General features: G+C 52.6%; 1 protein-coding gene across 1 annotated transcript in view; it reads right to left on the reverse strand.

The window, feature by feature from the left end:
- ARRDC1 (arrestin domain containing 1) overlaps positions 1-11,883 on the reverse strand; it is a 40,455-nt gene extending 28,572 nt beyond the window's left edge. Inside the window, exon 1 of the mRNA XM_064727742.1 lies at positions 11,683-11,883. Within this exon, the coding sequence (XP_064583812.1) occupies positions 11,683-11,800 (118 nt within the window). The 5' untranslated portion in view covers positions 11,801-11,883. The remainder of the gene's footprint in view (positions 1-11,682) is intronic.
- Positions 11,884-12,363: the final 480 nt, after the last annotated feature.

Raw genomic sequence — 12,363 nt, forward strand, 5'->3', positions numbered from 1 at the left:
CTCTGCACCTACAAGGGGTTGGATCAGCCAAACCCCTCACAGCAATGCATAAGAATCCATGAATATAAAATAGAACAGCTTTTTCTGATCTCTCTCTTTTAGAACTTTTTTTTTCCATTTCTGAATGTGTAGAATTCACATGAACGTTGTATTTTTTGAGTTTTACATCACTTCATTCAAAAACTCTCAGATCAATTAATCCTTTCATTTCCTTGAATATATCTTTTTTTCTGTCAACTCAATATTACAAGCAGTTCCTATTGCCTTTTTTGTACCAAGAAAGTTCCTGAAAATAAATCCTTAACTATCACATATCCTGTTCCTTACAAGACACATTTGGACTGATGATTTCTGAAGATCTATCCTCCTTAAGTTGTTCAATTAAATTATTTTTTAGAATTATTATGCTTTATTTATTTTGGGTTTATTTTTGTTTTTTTTTATTGTTTGTGCTGTATACTTTTGGGCACAGATTTGTTACTCAGCATCACAAGTAACATATTTTTTCTGCTTTATACTTTGCATCTCACATTCTAAGAATCGTATTTTTTCTCCCTGACCTTTCAATGTGCTGATTCTCAGGGCAGCAGAGGCAGCCCTGCAAATCCAAGCTCAGCAGATGTGATCCCAAGAGCCAGCAGTGCCTGTTGCCCTGGCTGTGGCAATAGGGCACACCCTATTTTTTATTTATTTTTTAGAATTATCATGCTTTATTTATTTTGGTTTTTTTTAGAATTATTATGCTTTATATATTTTGGGGTTTTTTTAGAATTATTATGCTTTATTTATTTTGGGGGGGGGGTTTATTCTTTGTGCTGTATACTTTTGGGCACAGATTTGTTACTCAGCATCACAAGGTATATTTTTTCTGCTTTATACTTTGCATCTCACATTCTAAGAATCCCATTTTTTGCTCCCCACACATCCCTCCCTGACCTTTCAATGTGCTGATTCCCAGGGCAGCAGAGGCAGCCCTGCAAATCCAAGCTCAGCAGATGTGATCCCAAGCAGTGCCAGTTGCCCTGGCTGTGGCCACAGGGCTGTCTGTGTGTGTGTCCAGTGCCAGGCTGAGGCAGGAGGACACACCTGGGTGTCCCACCCAACCCTCCAAAAGCAGCCCCACACTGTAGAAAGGCTGAAGCAGCTCCTCAAAACAGCCTGGAAAAACCCCACCTGTAGCAGCCCCAGGGCAGTGACAGCTCTGCCACAGGGGCACAGTGACCCACAGCCATTATTTCAGCTGTGCATGAATTATTTCAGCCCTGCCTGAGGAGGGACAGCAGTATGGACACACAAGGATGGCCTCATTCCAGCACTGGGCAGGTGTGGACCTGCAGAAAAGTAGAAAAAAATCTTCTAAGTCCTTTCCCAGGTAGGTCAATCCTTCCCCTCATTAGGAACATTTTCTTCAATCAGGCTGAGAGCAGCAGGAAAACCTACATTTTCCAGCTCCTCCCCAAAACCAAGGGTCAACATAAATCCTGAGACAAAAAGGCCAACTCTTGGGCTCCTGTTTAGAACAAACTCCTGCTCAAAGCAAAGGCTTCTCTCCCTTGTGGAGCAGACAGGTTTATTTATAGCATCACAGTGTTTTATCAGCACGCTGGCTGCCCTCAGAGGAAGGGGGTCATCTCAAACATCTGGAATTAAATCCTCAGCTGAGCACACTTAACAAGCCTGGCTCTGCACATGTTGGGCTGCAGGGGGAAAACTCAGCAGAGAACAAGGCCACAGAGGCTGTGGCAGGGGGATGAGCACGTGCCACCAAGGCTGTGCCTTGGATGTGCCAGAGGCAGCTCCTTAGCAACAGGCATGGAACAGCACAGCACCTGCACTCAGGGCCTGAGTGAGGGGCTTCACCCCAATCCCACCGTGCTGCTGCTGCTGCAGCCTCCTCACTGCTCCCCAAACACTCCAGAAGGGGATGCTGGGGTAATCCTTTCTCCAGTACTGCCTCTTGCAAAACCAGGACAAGTTTGGGACTTTTTTTAAGCTCCAGACTGATGTAGGCCCCGGTGCTGAGGCAGACTGGGGAAGAGGAGGGGAGAAGTGGGCTTGCTCTGCTTGAGAGCCCACAGTGCAGAGGTGGTGGTTCCATAACAGCCAGGCAGAGCAGAGGCTGGACATGTCCTGGCAGTGCCTCAGACCAGTTTTGGGAGCCCAGACTTTGATCCCCTCCTAAACAGGTGGCACAGTCCAGCAGGGCTGCTCCACACAATGCCACACCCAGGGCACAGGTCAGCGATGCCATTCCTTGGGTACTCCTGCAAGGAGAGCAGCTGTGCCCCACCCCAGCATGCTGAGGGACCATCCTCTTCCTCCCAGGCCAGGCTGGCAGCCACAGGCACCCTGACAGGCTGGGACCAGCCAGATCAAACAGCAGTGAGAAACTGCTTGGCACAGAGAGGCAGATCTCACATCTCCCAGGAATATCTCCATGCCAGCCACCCACCTGAGCCACGCTGGCAGCACTCACAGCCTCCTCCTCTCCCATCCATCCCTCCAAGTACTGGAGGGGAAAAGCAGAGAGGTTGCAGAGGAGCAGAAGGCTGGAGGAGAGATGGAGGCAACATTTCATGCAGAGCTTCAACTGCTCCAGGGTGTGAAGCCAACTTTTATCTCAAGAGATTTCTTTCCTTTCTGCTAGTCTGGACAGAAATTCAGAGTGGGAAACTGTGACCTGTTTGGAGACTGCAGAGCCTGCCTTCCTCCTAGAGCTGCATTTGAGGCTCACTTCTGTTCAGGCCATCCATGAGGAAGCAGCCTCTGTTGCTCTCAGGGATGGAACCAAGCCCCAGGCAGGGCCTGCAGCTGCCAGCCTGGTACAGGAACATCTCCTGTTTAGGATCTCAGCAGGACCCAGAAAAGTTTTACTCATGCTCCCCTGCACAAGACAGATTTCTTTTAATAAATTTAATGTAGATTTAATTTACTCCATCTTTCTCAGGGGACCTAGGTAATAAGCTGGATTTGGTGAGCCCTGAATTTAAGTAAGCTATCTTGTTCAAAGTGAAATAAGGCTGTACATACATAAGCAGTCAGAGCATCTTAATCTCCAGCACTTGGCCCCTAGAGCAGCCCCGTGGGAAGGGAATGCAAGTCCCACATGCCCAACATGCAGCCAGACAAGTGGAACAGAATCAGCAGCTCAGCCTGGCTCACAGGAATGCTGATGGATGCCAGGACCTGCCAGCACTCAGCACTTCAGCCAGACAGGGACCACAGCCACCCTTCCTCAGACTGAGCAGTGCTAAAACAGAAGTGAGGAATGTCATTTTTTTATAGCTTGCCCAGAGTGAAATAGGTTTCCACCCAGCACTTAACACTACTTTAGGCCAGAGGAGTTGAGATATTCTGGTACAATTGACTTGGCTGTCTAAAAAAGGAAGAAACTCCACCACAACCTACCACAGAGCCCTGCAGGTTCTGGGGGAATGTACTGGATGCTGATGTAAAAAAACACTCCTTTAAACTGATTAACAAACTCAATTGTTCTTACCCAGCAAGTGCAAAACCTGGCACCTTTTCCCACCTCACTGGCAGAACAACTCCCATGGAAAAGGAGCAGCTGAGCTCTCTGATGTGCTGGGAACACACCTCTGTCCTGGGAACCACCTCTGTGTAACCCCACAGCCCTGCCCCGCTCTCCCCACACCCCGAGCAGGTCTGACAGCTCTTTGCCCAGACCGTCCCTCTGCCCCCAGCATGGAGCATCTCCCTCCACGCTGGTGCAGCAGCCACTGCAGGAGATAAACAGGCACTGATCAGGTTTCCCTACTCACCACAAAGGGCTTGATTCACCAGAGCCTACTCCCTTTTCAGACTCTTTCTAAATAAATGCTTCAAAGACTTCTGGAAATTCATGCTTAACAGGCTTACTGTAATTCCAGAGCAGCAGGGCTCCTGTGGGCCAGGCTCTGCTGTGGGACTGAGTCACGCTCATTTTCTTCTGACACTCTCAGATACCCTTTCTTAAGAGATAGGGCTACAAATCCTGTGGGCTGATGCTCATTTTGGGAGACCCTCACTGCCACCCATGACACAGCCAGGCACAGCTCTCCTGGCCTCAGCAGCAGACAGCCCTGCAGATGTAAGTTCAGCAGGGATGACACTTCTCCATCCTGCAGATGTAAGTTCAGGAGAGATGACACTTCTCCATCCTGCAGATGTAAGTTCAGGAGAGATGACACTTCTCCATCCTGCAGATGTAAGTTCAGGAGAGATGACACTTCTCCATCCTGCAGATGTAAGGTTCAGCAGGGATGACACTTCTCCATCCTGCAGATGTAAGTTCAGCAGAGATGACACTTCTCCATCCCCTCCTGGGGCTCAGGGGATGCTCCTGGGCACAGATTCCCCCATCAACCACTCTCCAGATGAGGAGCACATGAAAAACCAGCCCAGCACCTGGTGGGCAGCAGGTCTGTCACAGGCTGGACACTCTGGGGCTGCAAGGACTCAGCACAGAGCACATTGTCACAACCCAGTGTCCTGAACAAGCCTCTGCCTCCACAGCAGGGGAAGGACTAAACAGCACACTCAGGACTGCTCAGCCATCCTGGGAACAGGAGTTTTGGTGGGAGGGGTTGGAGCCCTCTAACAGGGAGAGGAGGCAGGAGCAAGGAGTCAGGCAACCACATCAGGGTCTGCCCTCCTGCCGCTCCAGGCACTGAACTCACAACTCAGCACACAGAACTGCTGAGACACCTCCAAATGATTTAGTGCTGCTGCAGCTCCCAACACGAGCCAGCAGCCAGCTCCCCTCCTCCTAGAAGGGGAGGTTTTTTCCTGAAGAGCTTTATTTACAAGCAGTAAAGCAAGCCTGCATTTAGTGCCTCCTCATCCTGGCTGGATACCAGCACAGGCAGGTTCTTGCTGGGGAGGCAGGAAGGCACAGCATGGGATGAGAAATCCCAGCTCCACCTGCTCCCTGCTGAAGATCCCAGCACAGGATGAGAGATCCAAGCCCAGCATGAGAGATCCCAGCCCCATCTGCTCCCTGCTGAAGATCCAGCATGGATAGAGATCCAAGCCAGGATGAGAGATCCCAGCCCATCCTCTCCCTGCTGAAGATCCCAGCCCAGGATGAGAGATCCAAGCCCAGGATGAGAGATCCCAGCCCCACCTGCTCCCTGCTGAAGATCCCAGCATGGGATGAGAGATCCCAGCCCAGGATGAGAGATCCCAGCCCAGGATGAGAGATCCCAGCCCCATCTGCTCCCTGCTGAAGATCCCAGCTCAGGATGAGAGATCCCAGCCCAGGATGAGAGATCCCAGCCCCATCCTCTCCCTGATGAAGATCCCAGCCCAGGATGAGAGATCCAAGCCCAGGATGAGAGATCCCAGCCCCATCCTCTCCCTGATGAAGATCCCAGCACAGAATGAGAGATCCAAGCCCAGCATGAGAGATCCCAGCCCCATCTGCTCCCTGCTGAAGGTTCCCCATTGAGCTCTCCTGCACTGCTTTTGCACATCTCGGTTGTCAAGAAATCTCCCAGCATATTCAGAGAAAAACAGCCAGAATCCACTTCACTAAGCAGAAGAGCTGCTCCTAAGATTTTCTTTGATGCCATTCAACACAAGCAGCTGGATTCTCTATTTATAGCAAGATCATCAGTTTGGAAAGACGACTTATGTTCTTGTTATCACCAGAGCACCAGATACATAACAAATCCTCGCCGTGCTGGGAGTGCTACAAGTTGGTAGGACAGTCCTCATGGTCAGGCTGGGCTCCTCAGAGATCCAAGCAGAGAGAAAAGGAACATCTGGGGCCTGAGCTGCACCTCTGGCACTGACATTCAGACCCCTGCTGATAACCCCCATTGAGGAGGCTCTAATTTCCACACATACACTGAGCATCCCTCCCTAGAGTTGTTACCTTCCAAGCCAGTTTTATCCCACTCTAATTTGCAGGGAATACTTGGGATTCAGGAGGGTGTTTGGGGAGGGATGAACAGTGAATTGCTGCAGCATTGTTACCTCTGGTCTGAGCTGCCTGAGCCAGAACCACTGTCAGAGAGCAGAGTGCTGTCAGCAAGAACAAAGGAGGGGAAGTCATGAGCATTAGTGCTCCAGAAATGATTCATGCTTCTTGGAAACAGATTTTGCTACAGATATCTGACAAACTCTGGTTTTTAACAAAGATTAAGGTGCTCAGAGATCAGGGTGTTTTTAAACCATATCTTTACATAATTCCAGGTTGGCACTAGCTTGCAACCCTCATGTTGTTGAGGGGGACAAAAGCAGCTCAATGCTTACCTTAGGATCCTCTCCACTGCCATCATCCAGCATCTCAAGATCCCAATATACCTGTGACAATTTACTCAAGCTATGGCCATTCCTCTGCACAGAGCAACACCCAGCCATAGGTACCCACATTGGGGCTCTACCCACAAACTTAGGGACAGCAAAACACCTCACTCCCAGCTGACTTGTGCACCCCATCACTTACTTTTTATATGCCATAGAGAGAGTGAGGAATGAGGATTTGCTGTTTAAAAGCCATCACAAGCAGACAGAAGCCTGAACACCTCTGTGGTATGCATCCATTTGACCTCTGTTTTGGATCCTGAGCACATGCAGGCACAACTGTAAAAATATGCTGACTGGCAACAGTCTGGTCCTTTGCTCATTTTCTCCTCTCCTAAGCACTTTGCATTTCTGCACGAGAGATTTGAAGAGTGACAGATTTTAAGAGCAGCACAAAGAGGCAATTAACTTCCACAGCAATTCCTGCTGCCAGACTCCAGAGGTCACAGCAGTAGCCTAAAGGCTGAACATTGGATATCTCAGCAATCAGCCCTCAAGAAAAGAGGCACCAAACCAAAGCCCAGCCTCTGACATGTTTGCCAGGCCATTTCAGGAGGAGCTGCCCTGAGCAGGAGAAGGAAAAGACCTTCCCCAATGCCTGGCAGAGCATCTTTCTCTATGCTCTGGCACAGGTCTGCAGCACAACCCAATGACCCCATTCCCTTCATCTCTTGGAAGGGCCTCTCTGGATAGTAGAGGATGATCCACATGTCCATCCTCCTCTTACTGGCCATGAGAGCCTCTAGCAAGGCTTCACCAAGCCAAGTGACAGCTCTGTGTCTTCTATACACCTACTTCTTCCCTGGGGATGACTTACAGCACAAAGTATTCCACAACAGCTCCGAGTGCAGCACACCCATCCATGCACTCCCTGGCTGCTCAGGGACAGGGAGCTGCCTTGGGATGAGAGGGATGGAAACCCACAGGCTTCCTCCTCCCAGCCAGGGAGCCTCCCTGCCACCCACCTGACTCCAGCCCAGAAAGACAAGCTGCATTTCTGACAGCTCTGCGCCGCTCCAGGGAAGGGATAAGCACTCACACCCCGTTTGTCACACTTGGAAGCAAATCAGACAGACAGAACTCCACTCCACTTGTCCTCCCATTTTGTTAAACAAGGGATGGGAGGCCGTGGCACGTCTCCCTGCCAAGGAAAGCAGCGAGCAGTTTTTCAGCGGAGCGCGGGCGGGGGGAGCGGCTCAGTGCAGTGACAGAGACACAAACCCAGCTCGTGATTAGTTATTGACTCCAGAGGAGTTGCAGCTCTAGCAGCAAGCCAGCCAGGAGAGCAAAAATCCCTCTTTTGTTCCCCAGCCTCAGACAGACTTGGCCACACAGCTGCCTGCTGCCTCGCTTCACACAGTGAGAAAAGAAAGTTAATCCAGCTCCCCTCCAGCAGGAGCCACCCAGCCTGGGGGAGTGATGCTGCAGAGCCATCCCTGAGCATTCCTGAGCCTCATCCTGGCACCCACCACTGCTGGTGGATACCAGACAGCTCAAGGACCTTGTGGGACATTGCCAGGATCAGCAGGGACAGTGCCCTTCAAACTCTGAGGCCTAGCTCAGCTCTCCCCACAGTGCCCCCCAAAGCAGGACCAGCCATGGGATCCCTGCTGCCCACACAGGGATTTCCAATCCTCCTTTACAGGAGAGAGCCAGACCCCTGTGCAGGGGCTGAATCCACCTTTTCCCAAGCCACAGCCTTCCTGCAGGAACAATGTTTCCCACTGTACCAGAGGTCAAGTAGTAGGAGAATTGTGGCCAACAAAGTCCTTTGGTGTCATCCCTTCCCCTCAGGAAGGGCACAGGTTACACACACGTCAGAACCACCAAACCCAAATTTCTCCCTGCTGCCCTTCTATGGAACAGGAGTTACCTCTTAGTTTGGACACCTGACCCAGGATTTCAGAGCCCTGCTCTTCATCCCCCTTCCCCACCAGCTTTCTCTGTCATCCATATGAGAATATTTACTACATTTAAGATCAGAGAAGAAAATTATGATTCATGGGCTCTTCTCTCTGTGGAAATGGGAATTATGTATCTGTATTTCTAGAGCATGAACAAACATGAGTACTTGTGTCTATAGCTTTGTAGATCAAGGGAGTGATTTTAAAGTCAACTCATCCCTGCATAAACCTGGACAGCCAAATAACAGAGTGGAGAATAGCAAAGTGCTGAAATCTGTTCCGGAAAGCCCTTGCTGTTTCTTTGCTCTCAGTGACCTGGCAGAGAGGGCTGTTATTTTAACATTATGCTGGTTGAAGCCTCACTGAACGGCAGGCGGGACCAAAATAATCCACATGGCCCCTGGAAGCCACAGAGTTGAGAGGAAAGTGCTCCAGCATCTCCAGGCAGCACAAGCCTTTGTTCCCACATGCTCCTGCCAGCAACCAGGACTGCCTGCCCTGCTCCAAGTGAACTGGCTTCCCTCCTCCTTCCCCACAAATTAACTCCATCTCCAGCTGTCCCTGCACAAGCTTCCTGTAAGATTAATTATTCTTTGTACACACATGTTTGATGATTTACCCAGCAAACCAGGCACAATGATAAGGAATTCTCCATTTCCATCAGCGCTCTCCCCTGAGGCTCAGAAGTTTTCTGGGCAGGTCCTTCACCCTGGCACAGGCACAGGAAGAAGTGTGACTCCTCAGAAGGCCCACGTGGGTCACCAGGACCAGTCAGTGTTTGTGATGCTGCTGCAAGGTCAGCTGAAGAAGATGCGCTCCTGAAGAGCCCTCACTGCCAGTCAGCAGGGCTGGCACTGACGCCAGTCTGAGTGGGAACATGAATGATCCCAAAAGGTGTGTCCCCAGCCACGCTGCCCCATGACCCAAGATTTCTCCTGTGTTTAGCAAGGCACAGCGAGCTGTTTGTTTGCACTGTCACCTTTCAGAAGGTGTAATTTACAAGAGCCAGAAGTTACCGTGTGAGGAGTCACCTAAGGCTGGTTCCGGCTGTGATCTCACACACCAAGCACGGAGGAGTCACCGCGCCGGGCTCGCCTGCTCAGGAAATGGAAAGCACCAAATTCAAATTGTGGGGCTGTGGGCCACACCTGCCAGGGGTGAGGAATAAACTCCTGGAAGCAGTTTATTAGCCTGGAAAGTCACAGTTGGCCACAGAAGGTGTAGGGCGGGATTGTGTAAGATACAATACAATGTAAGATGAGTTGATGCCACCCAGCAGGAAGCCAGAGCCTGTCAGGCTGTCTGATCTCTCCAGTGCTGAGCCCACAGAGCTCAACAGGGCTCACAAGTTCCTTTAAGATCTCTTACAGCAAACAGTCACCTGCTGTAACACCAAAAGGATGTTTCAGCAGCTACATGAAGCTCTTCCTCTGAGGGTGAGACATTTGCTTCATCCAGAAAGGAGAGGGTGCCCAAGAGATCAAGTGTGGAGGGTTTAAGCACCAGAGACCATGAGATACACAGCAGGAGGGAGAACACACAACAAAGAGTCACTTTGTGCTTGGCAGAAGTTGGTTTCACATCCAAATGTGACTTAACTGGGTGAGTTCTGACACGAGTAATGGAAAGTTTCTACCCCAGTTCATGAAGCCACTGTACAGGAAACAGCCTAGAAGAGCTGCTCAGTGACCTAAGCACAATAAAAGCATCAACCACATGGAGCCCACCTCAGATTTTGGCTGGATGCTCCTGACAGCTTTCCTAGAGCTCAGCTGCCCCAGCTCTTCCAAAAATCCCTGCACTAGCCCCAGACACCAGATCCCACCGCAAAACCCCTCATGAATTCAGGACCTGCACTTAACAGCAGACCCTGATGCTTCTCAGAATCAAAGCAGTAAGGAAGCAGAAGGAATGTCTAGAACAACAATACACTTTTCTCCTTCCCTACAACACCACCAGGAAGCAGAGGAGAGCTGGTGTAGAGCAGAACCTGGCAGGTCCTCTCCAAATGGGAGTTGTAGAGGCAGCAGCGAGCAACTTTGGCCAGCCGGCAGCACAAGGGGCCAGCACACCAAACCCTGCAAGGCCAAACTCCTGTCCCTCCCAAGAAGCACCTTCAGGAATGGGTGGAAGGCAATGGGATGGGCTGAGGAGGGAAGTCAGCCAGGCTTCATTAAAACATCTTTGCTGGAAGTACATCTGGGAGTACTCTCCACTGAGATAAACGCTGGATCTGCAACTGTTTTGCTCTGACAGGAGTTAAACAGGCTACAAGTTTACACATGTCCTAGATACTTTTTTTCCAAAAGGAGCTTCCAAAGCTATTGCAGACAACTGGGAGAGGTGCTCTCAAAAGCAAGGCACAGGCAAGCATGGGCACCATCATGCAGGCTGACAGCTCTTGAACAGAGACTTCGCATTTTACATTACTCGGTCTTTTTTTCCCCCTCCAATAATTTGTTACAAAGGAAGCAGCATGCACACACAAGAAGCAAGCAAGACCTCAGGGAAAACAGCAAATTGGTTCACATTTCCACAGCGCTGAGCACAAAGCTGACTTGCAAATGCGAATGACTTCTCCCAGGCGGGGGAGGAAGCTCCCAGTTTGGATGATCCGAGCCCAGCCGCTCATTTCCCTGCAGCCCATCCCCATCCCTGTGCCCTGACAGACTGCACCAGCCACGAGCATGGCCCGAGCCTCGCGTGGAGCAACAACAACAACCCCACAGCCCAACACGTCCTGCTCCAGACCACTGCTGCCCAGCGGGGACTCTCAGCACCTCGTACACACCGCGGGCATCTCCCACACCAGCAGAGCCACAACTCCAACGCCCGAGTTCATTCGAGATGTTACAGCACGGCTGCTCGCTGCGGACGGTGCCTGCGAGCCCGGGTGGGCGCCGCTCTTGCCAGGACACAGCAGAGCCCATGTCCCCTCTCCTGCCCACCGGGACACGGCACATCGCCCTGCCCTAACACATTCGGGCTCCGTCCGACCCCGGGGCACCAAGCTCGGGGTTCGGGCGATGCCGGCAGCCCTGGGAAGCCGCAGGACTCGGGGAAAGCAGAACGAGGCATGCGAGCCCCTCCACCACCTCCCGCTGCCAGCCTGGGCACCCGCCAGCTCCGGAGGCTGCCGTGGCACAGCCCCGCGCTGGGCTGTTTTGGGAAGGGGGCTGGGAGGATGTTTCCTTATTTATGGGATAGGAGCAAAAAGTAAGAGGAGGAAGCGGAGGAGGAAATAATCCAGCAGGTTGCTCCCATCGGCCCCTCCCGGCCGCCGCATGGCAGCGGGGGCAGCAGCGATGGGGCAGCCCCGGAGCCGCCAGTTCCCAGAGCCGGGGAAGAGAGCCCGGCCGCTCCCCGGGGCGCCCGGCGGGCCAGGGCAGCCCGTGAACCCCTCCCCGGGATATCCGCCCCGCCGTGCGGCCCCGCGGGCACAGTAGGGCACGGCAGGCCGCGGGCTCACCTCGGTACTGCAGCGAGCCCGAGAGCCGCACGGTGACGGTGCCGGCCAGCGGCTCGCCGGGGCTGTAGACGACGCGGCTGTCGCCCAGGCGGATCTCGAAGAGCTGCACCTTCCCCATGGCCGCGCCGGCCCGGCCGCTCTCCTCCGCTCCGCTCGTACCTGCGGCCCGCGCTGTGCCTGCCCCGGCGGGCGGGACCGCCCCGCGCCCGCCCCGCCCCGGCCGCGCTGAGGGAGCGGGGCGGGCCCGAGGCGGCGGCCGGGCCGGCCCGGGGGCTGCGGGTGGGTCCCTGCCGAGGGAAAGGGGCAATTGTGCGGCCAGGCTGAGGGAAAGGAGCAGGCTGTGGGGCTGGGCTGTGAGGGAAGGGGTAGCTGGTGGATCCCTCGCTGCTATAGGGTCAGGCGATGAAGTAAGGGGTAGCTGATAGATCCCTGACTACTGTAAGGGAAGGAGCTGTGGAGGAAAAGGCAGCTTCAGGGCTTGGGCTGTGCTGGGAGGGAAGGGATTGCTTGTGGGGTCAGGCTGGGAGGGAAGGAGGAGATTGTGGGGCTGAACTGTGAGGGAAAGAGAAGCTGGTAGATCCCTGACTGCTTTGAGGGAAGGAGCAGGTTGTGTGGGAAGGAATCGCTTGTGGGGTCAGGCTGGGAGGGAAGAATCACTTGTGGAGTCAGGCTGGGAGGGAA

This window comes from Zonotrichia leucophrys, chromosome 17, assembly GCF_028769735.1.
Source record: "Zonotrichia leucophrys gambelii isolate GWCS_2022_RI chromosome 17, RI_Zleu_2.0, whole genome shotgun sequence".
NCBI lineage: Eukaryota > Metazoa > Chordata > Aves > Passeriformes > Passerellidae > Zonotrichia > Zonotrichia leucophrys.